The sequence below is a fragment of the Nannobrachium achirus genome (assembly GCF_963921795.1).
Source record: "Nannobrachium achirus genome assembly, chromosome: 5".
In the NCBI taxonomy this organism is placed as follows: domain Eukaryota; kingdom Metazoa; phylum Chordata; class Actinopteri; order Myctophiformes; family Myctophidae; genus Nannobrachium; species Nannobrachium achirus.
The window spans coordinates 40,642,340-40,657,391 of NC_137814.1; the positions used below are offsets into that span (position 1 = coordinate 40,642,340).

Sequence of the window (15,052 nt, forward strand, 5' to 3'; positions counted from 1 at the left end):
GTTATCGACTTTTTTGAGGTTATGATTTGATCCAAAGAGGATGGACTCAGTTTTACCCAGGTGAATTGATAATTTGTTGTCATTAAGCCATGTGCAGATCTTACTTAGTTCAGAGTTAAGTGTCCTTTCAACCTGCAAGTGGTCCTTGCCCGAGACTAGGAGAGCCGAGTCATCCGCGAACAGGAACAGGTTGCAGTCACAAACAGATGCCATGTCGTTCACGTATATTAGGAACAACAGAGGTCCCAGTATGCTACCTTGAGGAACCCCACAGCTTACTGGGAGGGGGGGGGGCAGGGTACCGTTAATCTCCACCACCTGTTCCCTCCCCACCAGGTAAGACTGCATCCAACTCACTGCTGCGCTGTCAAGACCGATGGCTTTTAGTTTCTCAATCAGAATAGAATGATTTACGGTGTCAAATGCCTTCTGGAGGTCCATCATGACCATGCCGCTATATTTGCCGTCATCCGCTTCGCGTTTGATTTGGTCAGTCAAATAGAGAAGGCATGTGTCAGTGGAATGAGATTTTCTGAATCCAGATTGGAACTCGTAAATCAGATTATTCTCATGGAGATATCTTGCTATCTGTTCGTAGACAATTTTCTCCATGACTTTGGATATGGAGCTAAGAATGGAAACGGGACGGTAGTTTCCAGGGTCTAGTTTGCTACCTTTTTTATGCAGGGGGGTTACTTTTGCTAGTTTGAAGTCCTGTGGGACATGACCCTGTTCGATGGAAAGGTTAATTATGTGGGTAATGATTGGAGCAATGGTGGCGGCTGAATCTCTGAGAAATCTAGCTGGAATTTTATCAAGGCCAGTGGCCTTGTGTTGAGGTAGGGCGCTCAGTTTTTTAAACACTTCATCAGTTGTCACTGTGGCAAGTTTAAAACTGTCTTTACTGACGCCCAGTTTATTGTAGAATTTCTTAACAAATTTTACACCGTACCGCCCAGATGGGGCGACCAGTCTTTCAACCAGTGAACGGGCCATGGTGGTAAAGGTTTTGTTAAGATGGGTAGACACTTCACATTTGTCAGAAATGAGAGCGGCGTCCGTTTTGATGTTTATGCTGTGGCATATGGTTTTTGGTTTTAAGCCTAATTGGTTGTTAAGCAACTTCCATAGGTCTCGTGGTTTGTTTTTGTATTCGTCGATTTTTTCGTCAATGTAGTTTTTTTGGGCGGATCTAATTAGGGCGGTCGTCTGGTTTCTAAGTTTCTTGCATTGAGCATTAAGATGTTTGATTTGGATTTTGAGATCATGGCTGAATTTTTTCCTAAGCTTTTTGCAGCACTTACGTTTTTCATCGTACTTTTTGTCTCTGAGTTTAGCTGATTCGGAAATATCTGAGTTATACCATGGCTCTTGGCGGGCTTTAACCCTGGTGGTTTGCAAGGGGGCCACGACGTCTAGAGCAGCGGTCAATTTGGTTTTAAGACCACACCATGCTCCTTCGACATCTGTACACTGCAGTTCAGGGGAAAAGTCTGTATTCGCTAGTGTGTGATTTAAAGCCTCGCTGGAGTAGTTTTTGAGGCTTCTAGCTACAACTGTTTTGTGGCCACTAGCCTTGGGTTTGTGTATTTTACGCGTACAGTAGATCATGTAATGATCACTAAGACCGCATACAATAGCCCCGCTAGCGGTGACTTTGGATTTGTCTGTGGTTACAATGAGATCTATGAGGGTTTGGGAGTGCTCCGTCACCCTAGTGGGTACGGTAACGAGCTGAGTGAGGCCGTATTGACCACATAACCCATTAAAGGACTTGAACAGGGGTGTTTCTTTACGCAAAACATCAACATTCCAGTCGCCCAAAGCGTAGTACTCAATACCGTCCACCTTTGCTAAGCTCTCTTCAAACAGCTCAAAGAAGTCATTCTGGTCAGGGGGTCTATAGACAGCGCATATTAATATATTTTTAGCATGTTCAAAAATTATCTCGACCCATACAGTTTCAAGAGAGCTGTGGTGTAGGTCTGAGCGAATGATAAAATTTAAATCATTGTGAATATACATGCATGAATATACATGCAAACACCACCTCCCTTCCTGTTCCTATCATTCCTAATGACAGTGTAATCGGTTATTTCAATGCTAGCATCTGTAAAAGAATCATCGAGTTTAGTTTCCGAGAAGGTTAAAATTTGTACCTTACCATCAAGAAACATAGCTTTGATTTGTGCCAGTTTGGGTTTCAAACTGTTGACGTTGAGATGAATCATTTTAAGTCCTCGCTTCACAAAAGTACTTTTCATGTTGGAGGTGTTCAAATAACCATTGGCAGGGCTGGGGGAGGAGGGTTCCCCTTTGTTCTCGTCCACAGCTGGAGTGTCCGTCTGTAGTGGGGGTGGGGGGGGCCGGGGGGCGCTGGGGGTGGGGGGGAGGTCAAGTTCCTTTGTTGTCTGAGATTGAACACGTGTGTTGATGTGTCATCACGGGAGACTCTTAGAAGATTACTTTGGGGCCTCTTATAGACCACAAGTGATATTCTGTGTCATATTTATCTCCAGATGGAATAGGCTTGCTCTATTTGCCCTGCACGATCCTGTTTCCTTTCATACTCTCAAAATAGGCATATGAATAAGGTGATTGCGCAAATTAACAATTGATTTAAGGATTCAAACATTCAAATCATTCAACTTTTATCCTCATATATTTCCTCTTATTTTAGGCTGTTGTACTTTAGTCAAAAACAAACTAAACATTAAATATGTAAAAGTTAAAAGCAAAACAAAGTAGATAAAAACAATGAGGGACGACATAGCTACAGTATCCTATTGACCCTGTAGAGATTGCAGTTCCCATGCTGGTACCACCAGTGACCTGTACTCTACCTTACTGTTTGTACCTGTGATTTTATGATGTGTGTTGCTTTCAGGGTGTCCAAAGAGAGGAGCTGACCGGCGTCTAGTAGGTGGGAGACATTAGGCAGTGATCCAGCACAGCCAGCATGGAGAACAGTAAGGTGACCAGCCATCAATACAGGGAATAACCCTGCAGGGAACTGGGATTTTATGATTTACAATTTAGCAGATGCTTTTAACCCATACAGTTAACACAAGTTATACATGAAATGCATAGCAATAATAATCTAGGATCTGTAGCTACATTTCGTTAGACTCTCCTCACTCCTGTTGTATGTACTGTATATGTGTATATCCTCACTCCCATTGATGTATGTGTGTGTATATGTCACCAGCAGCCAGTGAAGGAAGTGCAGCCCTTACCTCGGGATCCCACCCCGCCCCCAGTGACCACAGCTTCACCAATGACCCCTACCATTGCCTCTATGCGGTACAATGTGGGTTCCATGCAGCATGTACAGGTGGCCTCCTCAGGTGAGCCACTGTCTGGTTTCTCCCAAGAGCATCTGAGCTTTACTCATGATATTTACATTTGTGTATAGCCTACATCATAACTGAGTGCTTATAGACGGGTTCAAGTTCACCTAACAGCGTTTTGAACACCAAGACAAACGTGGGCTCCATTAGGGCTGTCATGATCGTGACATTTTACTTGACCATTAATCGTCATACAAATAATTAATTTAATTGTGTTTTGGCATTGAACATATAAATAGAAATGATTTCTGTTTGCCTATTAGGCTCAATAAACAGAAATTGCACAGAGTAGATATGATAAATGACTGAAATGACTATCAATAACTAATGTACAAACAGGCCATAGTTCATTATTATTATGATTATGACCATTATGCAAAATAATTTAGATGATCTGAAATAATTGCAATTAGGCGATTATGTAATATGTGTGACATACCTAAGCAGTATAGGCACCATGTGATTATTATCAGTTAATGTATGTGTTGTTTACAGTGGTAACGTCATTCACCCATCTGAAGCCTCCAGAGAGGGAGCACAACAACCTGTTGGCTCAGATGAAGTCCATGAAGTCCCTGAGACATGCTGGGATCTGCACTTCTCTGTTTACTGGACAATCGGTGAGGAGCTAGGTATACTGGGTACAGTAGCCTATATACTGGGTATATACTCCCCTCTGGCTCAGTGTTAGATGCTTGGTTTCTCATTTGGTAGACCAGGTTTGAATCCAGGTGGTTACATAAAGAACAAAAATGCCACTGTATAAGCAAAGAGTTTTGCTTATACAGTTCTTAAAAGATACAGTATAGCTGATCTGGCAACAATATTCTTAGTGGTGGAAAGTACTCTAATGTGAAAAAGTTAAAAGTATCAATACAGCAATATAGAAATACAAGTAAAAGTAACATAAAAGTACAAAAGTATTGGTATCAAAATGTACTTAAAGTACCAAAAGTAAAAGTACGGTACTCACTATGCAGAATAGAATGTACCATTTCACAAGTTTTCCAATGCATGAAATGTATGAACTTAAGTACTTAAGTACAGTACTGGACTACTGGTTATATGTGGCTATACGTGGTTGAGTGGTTGTTGTATTGAACACTTGTACAGTGTGCACATCAATGTTATTTATTTTTGATGACAAGATCAGGTTTTAATAGTTTTTCCTGTGACTATTGCATTATAAAACTTGCCCAACCCATAGACAACCACATAAAACCTTCATTGAATCCAAGTAAAGTTGTACTTTCAGATGACAGTGAAAAATCCTCTGTCAGCAGAGACTGGAGAATGAGGAAGGGCTTGAGGAGGTACCTATCGTGGACATAATCATGGCTGACATTGATTCACTGGTGCCCACCCACGATGAGAGCGGCCGGCCAATAGCTGAGTGGAAGAGGCAGGTGATGGTACGGCAACTCCAGATCAGACTACATGATGAAGAGGAGCAGAGGAGACAGGTACTAGTTTGTTTTAAAAACTTAAAAACTGTCTGGGGTGTTCACAAAAGCCTGAGTAGACGATAAAATGGACCATTTGTATTTATTTTTTGGAAAATGAAATATCCCTTTAAGTTTTGCACTATGTTGCGTTCATGTGTTCATTCATGTATACACGTGTTGATTTTAAGTAGTTATTATTATTTTCCTCAACAACAATCTTGCCAAAGAATCATGTCAATGAGGATCATGTGTGGGAACTAACTTCATTGCTCATCCCACCCCACCACCAGGACATGACTAATTGCAACATGGATGGCTGGAAGTACTCGCAGGCCCACAACGCCGTCCTGGGGCCGTTTGGAGAGCTGCTGAATGAGGACGACCTGACGTACCTCCACCGACAGATGGAGAACGTGTCCCTCCAGAAGCGCTGCCAGGCCTATGAGCTGGAGCTGACCAGACTGACAGAAGAGCTGAGGGCCATCTTCCCTGATCCTATCGTCAACATCTCCCTCAACAGGGAGATCTTACAGCAGATGGACGTGGAGGGACGGTTGCCCTTGCCAGCGTGGTGCAGCCGTGTCTCGGAAATCGTCAGGAACATGTCACTGTTGCTGAACAATCTCACCGGCGATGACGGGTTGGTTCAGAGGAGCGCGTCGGTGGATGGGTTGATGGAGGGGGTGAAGGAGCTACAGGGCGTAAGGGAAGGTTTAGGACTTAACCAACCAAGGCAGGTCAAGTGGCAGGACCAGGAACTGGGCTCAGGGGCACAGGCGGAAACATCTGCAGCATCTGCAGGCTGCAGGATACCCCATATTGGGATGGCATCAGCCTTTAGCCACCGACTTGAGAGCAACAGCTACAGCAGGACACAGAGGGAGAGGGTGCAGCAAGAGATTCAACAGTCTGGAGTGTCTGTTAAAAACCTCAGGTCTAACTTTGAGGGACAGATTGGGGCCATTTATCCATTCGCCGGTTTTGTGAACAACTCTCATAAACAGGACACAAGCCAGGGGATGAAGACTGGGGTAGTGGTCGGAGTTCCTGAAATAAACAACCAAACGGCTTACACAGATGTGGGCTGCAAACTGAACAACCACAATGAAGCTAAACCAGTTATGCCTGTGATGGAGACCACCAGCTTGAGGAAAGAACGCATAGTGGTGTTGTTTCTCAGCCACTGGAAGAAGTCTGCCTACGCTATTACAATGCGAACAGCAAGGCTTAAACAGGGACACGAGGCCACATCAGGGAAAACCGATGTAGGGACACTACAGCCTCATCAGAGAGTCATCTCCATGTTCGATTTCTGCCGCCGAAGAACTGCCGTTGACAAGATGCTCCACTCCTGGAGGAATGTGAATTGGGGCCAGAGAGGCAAGCCTACTGTCTGCTGCTCCACCCATTCTCCCTCACAAGCCTCGTCCCCTCGGCTCACCTTCTCCCCTGAGCAGTTTCTACCAGAAGAGAACGGTGTTGCGGCAAGCCATGACACCTTGACCCTTGACCTCTTCATGCTGGGATACTTCCGCATCCTGGAGCAGGACCTGTTGCCTGAGGAGAGGAAGATGAGGCACCTCCTGTGCTTTGAGGTCTTCGACCACGTGGGAGGTTTCCCCTGGAAGACTGTCTTGGATTTCCACAAGGCTGTCATCCAAGAAATCCAGGCTGGAAAGCGGCAGTGGAGTGACGGCTTTGAGGACATCAAAGTACGCTTCTTTGGGAATCCGTGTACCTCCGTATCCAGGGGGTACCATGAAGGTGGGGGCAGAGAAACCCCGTGCCCACTATCATCATCTGCGTCATTATCCCCTGATACCAAACAAGTACCTATGGTCATAGTTCAAACTGCTTCTCCAGAGGACTGTGGGAGTGGCACAGACTTCTCCTCTTTTAGCAACGACGAGATCTGTCAATACATTGATCGCAGCTTTGCTTTCTGGAAGGAGAAGGAGGCAGAGATGTTTGATTTTGAGCATTAGTCTGTTATATAAATGTGTGTTTTGTGTATATATATATATATATATATATATATATATATATATATATATATATATAATAAAATGAAAGAAAAGAAAAACAGTTGTACATGTCAATTACATTTACACCCCCAGAATACAGCATCTGGTGAGCAAAAATGGATGGCAATTATGCATGTTTAATTATCTTCCCCATATTCCAGGAAATTATGCAGATTTTATATATTTGAAACATGTAAAGAAAGTTAAGAAACATTTTCTTTTCGGGTTTGCAGTGCTACAAAGTTTACCAATAAATATATAAAATAGAAAGGGTGAGCAGGTTTGCAGCCTTCCTTTTGGCCCAAAGCCTGTATTTTAGTGTTTGGGGAAAGACTTAGGCTTGTGGTTATTTGGCCTATAATACTGGCAAAGGGAACTTGTGAACCAAATGCTTGTTTATCCTCTTTACAGAGTTCGGCAAGTGGCAGTTTATGAGGGAGGGCTTGGACACTGCCGGAATCAGTAAAGGGTAGGGGGATGGGTTTTTAAGCTGGGCCACCAGCTTCGGTAATCAGCTCATTTTCTTTGACGACCATTGATTACCTCTTCTGGATAGGCTATTCATGTCACATGGTAGAGCTAAGGGCCAATCGCAGGACAGTACCCCAGGAGTGCCCTTCTAGACAATGGGGGGAAAGAACTGGGCCAATAGCAGTTACCGCTCCTCCAGTCCAGGCTATGGGGAAAATTAGCTGTTGGAAAAAGTACTCAAATGTTTTACTTAAGTAAAAGTATCGTAAAAGTATCAATACTGCACTGTAGATGTAGATGGGAAGTAACGAAGTACAAATACTTTGTTACTGTAACAAAGTACTTTTTTCAGTACTTTGTACTTTACTGAGTAGTTATTTGTCTGAGTACTTTTTACTTTTATCCGTTACATTTTAACACAAGTATCTGTACTTTTACTCTGCTACATTTTCAAAACAGGCTCATTACTTTGGTTTTAATGGTATATAGCCTATTAATGTTGCGCCGGAGCATATCTGAATTATCTGATGCGCATCTGATAGGCACACACAGTCGCACGCACGCACGCACGCACACACACACAGGCACACACGCTCAGCAGCAGCAGCAAGAAAGTTCCCAAAAGTTCTTTTTTCGCCAACAGACAACTCTCTCTGCTTTCCTCTTACCTGCAGCCTGCAGGACATCCTCGACATGTTCCCAAATAAATAAGTCCTTATTTAAACAGTAGGCCTACACAGCTTCCAATTCCAAACACAGCCTTTGTGATCATTAATCCACCTGGATTAAGAATTGACGTCTTTTCTCTTTTTGTCTTTCCAGGTGTAGCCTATTACAACTCGTTAAGCCTCGTCCGAACGTTTTAAAGTGCACTGATCAATAGAGAGAAGTGTAACATTGTAAGTCTCTGTAGAGAGGCTGAATCAAAACAACTTGAAGCAGTAACATGGGGTATTTTTTTGCTTTGCATATACTCGAAGGCATCAGACTAATGACATAAGGTACATTTCTCACCTTAAACAATGAAATGCAGACATGCACGTACTGCTATGTGTTTGAATAGGGAAACCTTATTTATTTATTTTAGCTTTTATTAAAAAATATTAAAATAAGATTTTGTTTGATAATATAAGTTTTGCCATAATCATGCAGCTTTATTACAATGACACAGCTATAACAGCAATGTTTAAAAATGTTATAGATTACAGTAGTAGACCTATAATATATAATTATTTTTAAATTCATATTATTTTTGTATCCATAAGACAAAACGGATTCGAACCCCCTAGGACTTGGACTTGACTTGGACACTTTAGGTGGACTCGACTACAACACTATAGCACATTCTCACAATGACATCATAAACATATTAACTAGTATTGTAAGATTACTTTTTAAAATGACAGTAGGCTACCCCTTAGATGACAGTCCTACTTCAATATCAAAGAGATGCCACTTACAGCAATTCACAGCCGTCTACTGCAGATTTCATCCCACAATATAGTCAGTCAGTTATATGTTCACTTTGTCACGCTCATTCAAAGCATTATGGTAACATTAAACGTCCCCGCCTTTTTAACCCAAATGTGACCAGCTTATGTATTGACAATGTGTCAATTCTTGTTAATGTTTGTTAGGCCTGCTTAGGCTAATTTCTGTGTTCCTACAGTATGTCTGTCCAATGGTTTGCTCCATAGAATCCTGTGGGCAGCTATCGGTGGGAGCCTTAAGGATAGCCTATATGTTGACTATGTTGTGTTATTTTGTTTAGTCTGTTTTGTATTTTTGATATTTTTGTTATATTTTGTAATATCTGGAATGAGTCAGTGTTGAAGGGTAACCAACTGTTGTATATGTGGTTTATTGTAGGAAGGAGGACAACCAGCCCTTTACACTGTTTTTCTCACTGTGTCAAATTTCATATTCTTTATTTTATATTAGAGACTGACTGGGTTGTGTCAATGATTGTATGTTGGATCATGTGCAATGTTAGGGCTAAGGTCTATTATACTGGGCCATTGATAATCATAATTGATTTAGCATGGTTTGGATTTTGTGTTTGCTATGTTTACTTATTGACTTTTTTGGTTTTGTGTATTGGTTTCCTTTTTCTCATTTGTTTTCTGTGTAGGTTTATGTTAAAGGCCCCTTTAGTAGGCCCTGAGGTCCTATTTGCCCAGTTTTTAGTCAATCATACTAATAACCCCCTTTCTCCGTTCTCACCCAAAGTGCCCACTTTTCCTGGTGCCCACTCTTCTCTAGTACCCAGTCTTCCCCCCAAAAATGGCGCCCAGATTTCCCTAGTGCCCACCTTTCCTGTATTTCTATCAATCACAGAGACACATGATAATGTGAATTCATGACATTGGGATGGTTTTCCAGGCTACTGCTTTTGTGGTTTTTAATGGGAAATTGTTCAATAAACTTGACACTCTTGATGCATGGGCCTACTGAGGCCGATGCATCAAGAGTGTTTACACTGTTTTGCAGTGTTTGAACAACAGCAGCATACAGAAGTGAACTGCTATATCAGGAATAATATCCAACAAAGAAGACAGATAAGTGTGTTATCTGTCTCACTTTGTGTAATTGTGTTCTCTCCCCTTCTTCCTTGCACTGACCCATTTATGCCTCATATTTGTCTCTCCTATATTTGACTCTCTCCCACACGTATTCACATCCATCCGGCTCTTTCATTCTCTGTGCATCACTCACTCCCTCCTCCTCCTCCAGTGTTTTGTGCTGTGTCATGGTAGGTATGCTCATGTTCGCCCACTATTCGCTCCAAGTTCATTACCTAGTCATCTGCATCACAACCATGGAGTGGCGCTTCGGCTTTCGACAGCACGACCATGGGCATCATCAGCTCCCCATGCCAGAGGTTGATTACAACGCCACCCAACGGCGACTGCCCAAAATAGCTAGAGAGACACAGCGAAAGATTGAAAGAAAGAAAGAAAGAAAGAAAGAGTCAATCAATTCAATTTACCACCATACCTCTTAAGTTGCTTGAACTTCTTCTCAATCATCAAAATAGAATTATGATCCTCTTTAACATACCAAACTTAAAGTCATTTTACTTTACGTAAAGTCGTAAAAAAAAGAAACATATATGATTTCCTTTTTTTTTTTTTTATAAACCTAGACATAAGTAGCTATTTATAATCATAATATACATATCAGGGTCTCAGGGAGGGACCCCAGACTTCCATCAGCTTTACCAGTCAATTTAAACATACCAGTAGATGCTTTATTTGTCCATGTGGACATTCATTTTGCACCATCAGGATACAAAAAAAACACATAAATACACAATACATAGGCTACAGATCACGCAATACATTGACAATACACAGATCCTCTCTTACAGAATGCAAAATATAATAGGCTACCAGTCAAGTTGAAGAGGCTATGGGGCTGAAGCATAATGAAAGTTCTCATGTGAGCTTGTAGATCGGCTATTTTCACAATGTTTGTAAGCAAGCATTGTGTATCAAGTATAATAGAGGTTAAGTGGTTAATCAATCATCAGACTAATCAATTTAGTTGATTCTAAAACATCTATTAGGATTTCTTTCGTGTCAATTTGTTGATAACATTTTAATAAATAATTGCTCCTCGATTATTTGATTGAGCAAAATTGGGTATTGTTCAGTTGCCCAGTATTAGTGCTGCCTCCTTTCTGGAAAGCCACGGCCACTTGCTGATCCTGGCAGCCTTTCAGATTTTCTTTGGCATGCAGGGCACCGTGCCCCTGCAGCCCTGTGGCATCTCTTACATAGATGACTTTGCAGAGCCAGGAAATTCAGCACTATAGGTGAGTGAGATACAGCAATGGTACTTTGGTAGATTATTTCTGTCAAAGTGCTGCCTCTGTTCTTCTAATCTATCTATAGTATAGACAGATAGCTGATTGATAGATGTCTATAAAGAAGAGATGACAAGAGAACAACGGGTCCTAAAATATTCTGATCTGTGTGCTGTTCTTCTGTGCTACATATTTTATGTGATTGCTTATCATACCTAAGGACATACTGCACTTTGTTCGTTTTTCAAGTTTACATGAAGTTGTCGACAATGTAAAATAATAGAGATCAAATGCCACGAACAGAAACACTCACACTTAAAGGCAGGGTAAGTGATTCTCTTTGCTTAAACAGCTCTGTATTATTGTTATTGTAGGCTAGTATAAGTGATTGTTCAGTAACTCCAGGTCCAGGACAGATACATTGGAACTGGATGACACTGATATTTCTCCTGACTAAAAAACCTTCTTTTAACCAAAACATATCACTCCTACCTTTAAGATACCGTAGAATGTTATACTATTGTATAACCTAAACTCCACCACAACGTTTATTTGTATTCTTCTGTGAAATGTTTGTCATCAGGGATCAGCTTTCTCTGCCTGAACAGCACAAATCATATTAAATCATAGTTTTATGCTTTTACCCCCATCTGTTTTTGTCTGTTGTTGTGACCAGAATGATATCTGGGAACTTAAAGGCTGGATTGTCACATTTAGCTGTGCACATCCCTGCTCCCAAGAGGAAGGAGCATTGATTTTGATGACCCCATGACCTGTCCTCTACTGCCACCGTCAGGCCAAACTTTACATTTTTGAAATAAGCATTTCTCCTGAACCATACAATGCACAGATTGCTGTGCACAGTCTTGCTCCCATGGGAAGAAACCTATTGATTTTGGTAACACCATTGACTTTCCTCAAGCGCCACCACCAGGCCAAACTTTGTCTTGCCACACAACCCCCAAAAGTATAAACAGTAAAAGGTCAAGGGTCAATCATCAGGTGTGCAACAGGTGTGTTGTGAATCTCCATCCTTCTTGCCATTGATTTGGGTGACCTTATGTGACCTGGGAGAGATTTTTAAGCCTTGGTGGACCTGTATACTTTATTCAACTGTCAATGGCTTTTACACAGTTTTACAAATCCTCAGTGTTCATTATCTATGCGTATCTCAGGGAGTTAATTTGTTCCATTTCTATATTCTCAGAGTTAAATTCAAACTCAGGATTTAATTACTCAGTACCTCATCTTTTATCTTGGACAAACCCCATTCCCTCATCCACATGTACATGTATTTTATGGGAGAACACTGCACAAAACTAGCAAGATATTATTCTAACTGTTGCCCCCACGCCCGACTGATAAGCGGTTGAAGATAGATGGATGGATTGCAGCGACCTGCAACATGTCTCTGAGTCGGTGTCTGTGTGCACTCTGAGTGTATTTCCGAATCCCAAAACGGTGTAATGGGGTGGTGGGGTGGTCAGTCTCCATCGGTGGCCTGTGTCACCTCAGGCCACCCCCTGGACGCGCCACTGTGAGCACAAGCACACCCTTGCATGCATTCCAATATGGAGTAGTGTCACATAATGCATTGGAAATAGGGACATCACTATCATATTGTCTACACATTATGCATCACTGCATTTGACCTCACCGGACTGAGTCCAAAGGTGGAGGGGCCTTAATTATTTTATACTTTAGCTATATTGAAAAATAGCAGATATACAAGCTCACAGCTTGTAGATCTGCTATTTTTGAAAAGCCGTGAAAATGTGTGCAAATCTTTGAATATATGTATTTTTAAGCGAACATTTGTAACTAAAATGTAGCTTCTGGGGGGACTGAGTTACTAGGGCCCAAAGAGGGGCCTTAATTATTTTATACTTTAGCTATTGAAAAATAGCAGATATACAAGCTCACAGCTTGTAGATCTGCTATTTTTGAAAAGCCGTGAAAATGTGTGCAAATCTTTGAATACTGTATTTTTAAGCGAACATTTGTAACTAAAATTTAGCTTCTGGGGGTCCCTAGAACTACATATTTTGAGATGGGGGTCCATTGCCAAATACATATCATTTTGGGGGTCCTTCACATAAAAAGTTTGAGCACCACTGACAGAAACATACCGGTAGGTTTTTCAAAAATATCAAATCTACAAGCTCGCAGCGTGGCACTCGGTGCAGCGCTGTGAGCTGTGTGTGTGTGCGTGTGCGTGTGTGTACCCATGAACACAATTCCTTGTCTATACATTGTATAAAACAATCCATCAAATTGAATTCAAATCTCGCTATGACATTTGCACATATGCCTCTGTCACGTCTATGCAACAGTTTCCGTACTGGAGGCACAAACCTTTACTCTCAATAATTCATGTCTGCTATGCTCTACCTACGTCATGCTCTTTTTAAAGACTACCTGCTGTTCCGTCTTGGGCTGGATTATCCTTCAACTCTAGTTCATGTTGTTGGTATTGGTAATGCTTTGTATTGGAGAGCAGCAGAAGCAGACAGGTACTGTAATAGAGTTACTTAGAGGATGGCGGTGACATGATGCCATACACACCTCCAGAATCAAACAGCTCAACTTCTTCTATAGTACGATGATGCTGTCATTCATCCAACCTTTTGTGAATATAACATGTCAATATGCGTCAGAGTAAATGGATTTTTTTACAGTACATACTGTCTTGTTTATCACTAATGCACCATGCTGCCCAAATGTGTGTCAGGCTGCTCCTGCTTGAGCAAAGTGTTCAACCCTGGGTGTGGAGAGGCAGCGAGAGGATGGAACTGAGTTCATCTCGGATTAACCCCAGTGAGGGCCCCTGGCCTATAATTTTTTAGGGCCCCCCGACCCTCCACTATAACCCCCCTCCCTCCCGAGTCGCACTACCCAGCTCAGATTTTAAGCCATGATGATCATCTGTGGGCAAAGAAAGCTCCTGTAGACAACAGAGGAGGGCCCCACACATTTGATTTTTAATTAACCTATACATTTAACTTTAGTAAATTGTTAATGACCACGTGGCCCAGTTCCCCCAAGGGCCCCTAAGAGCCAAGGGCCCCTGGCAACGGCCCCATTGACCCAATGGTTAATACAGCCCTGTCTCAGCCTGTCATGCTGGCAGTTCTAATGTCACTGTCGACCTGCACTGCACAACCCCCACAGAGTACAAGTAAAGGATCTTTCTCTCTCTCTCCCTCCCTCCCTCTCTCTCTCTCTCTCTCTCTCTCTCTCTCTCTCTCTCTCTCTCTCTCTCTCTCTCTTTCTCTCTCTCTGTGTGTGTGTGTGTGTGTGTGTGTGTGTGTGTGTGTGTGTGTGTGTGTGTGTGTGTGTGTGTGTGTGTGTGTGTGTGTGTGTGTGTCTCTCTCTCTCTCTTTCTGTTTGTCTTTCTGTGTCCACTCTGTCTTTCCCTCACCCTTTCATTGTCACTCTTTATCACACTCCCACTCTCAGTTGTCTCTTGAAGCTGCAGTCCTGAAATAAATGAAAAAAAGGCAATTGAAAGAACACAGCCCCTCAGGCATTGGAAGGACAATAACACCAGAACCAAGCAGGGAGGGGTGTGTGTTTTCAATGAGTCTAACATGGTTAAAATTGAGTTTGAAGTTACAATAGGTTTATATAGGAGGGGGGGGGGGGGGGGGGGGGGGGGGGGGGACGTGTCTGATCTAATAATTATCAACTATCTATAAATCAAGCAACTTAAAAACTCTCTAGGGTAGATGTTAATTACCCCAGACATGTTTTAAAGCTGTGCTTTTCAACCGGTGGTCCGGGAACCGGGTCCTTGAGGGGATTCCAGGTGGTCCCCAGCTAAATGATGGAGAGTTGGTAACCAAATGGACCCTTATAGATCTTTATCTCTTGAGAGTGAAAAATGAAACCAAATGGTCCATTTTAACTTACAATACTGATTTACAAAAATACGTTAAGCCTTATGTTTCCACT

The 15,052-nt window shown here is 42.1% G+C and overlaps 1 protein-coding gene across 1 annotated transcript; it reads left to right on the forward strand.

Moving 5' to 3' along the window:
* Window positions 1–2,959: 2,959 nt before the first annotated feature.
* espnlb (espin like b) lies at window positions 2,960–6,780 on the forward strand (the record flags this gene model as incomplete). The annotated part of the gene is made up of 5 exons (XM_080726731.1): window positions 2,960–2,974; window positions 3,212–3,347; window positions 3,846–3,970; window positions 4,634–4,813; window positions 5,086–6,780. 5 exons carry the CDS (start codon window positions 2,960–2,962, stop codon window positions 6,778–6,780), a joined length of 2,151 nt encoding a protein of 716 aa, XP_080582857.1.
* Window positions 6,781–15,052: the final 8,272 nt, after the last annotated feature.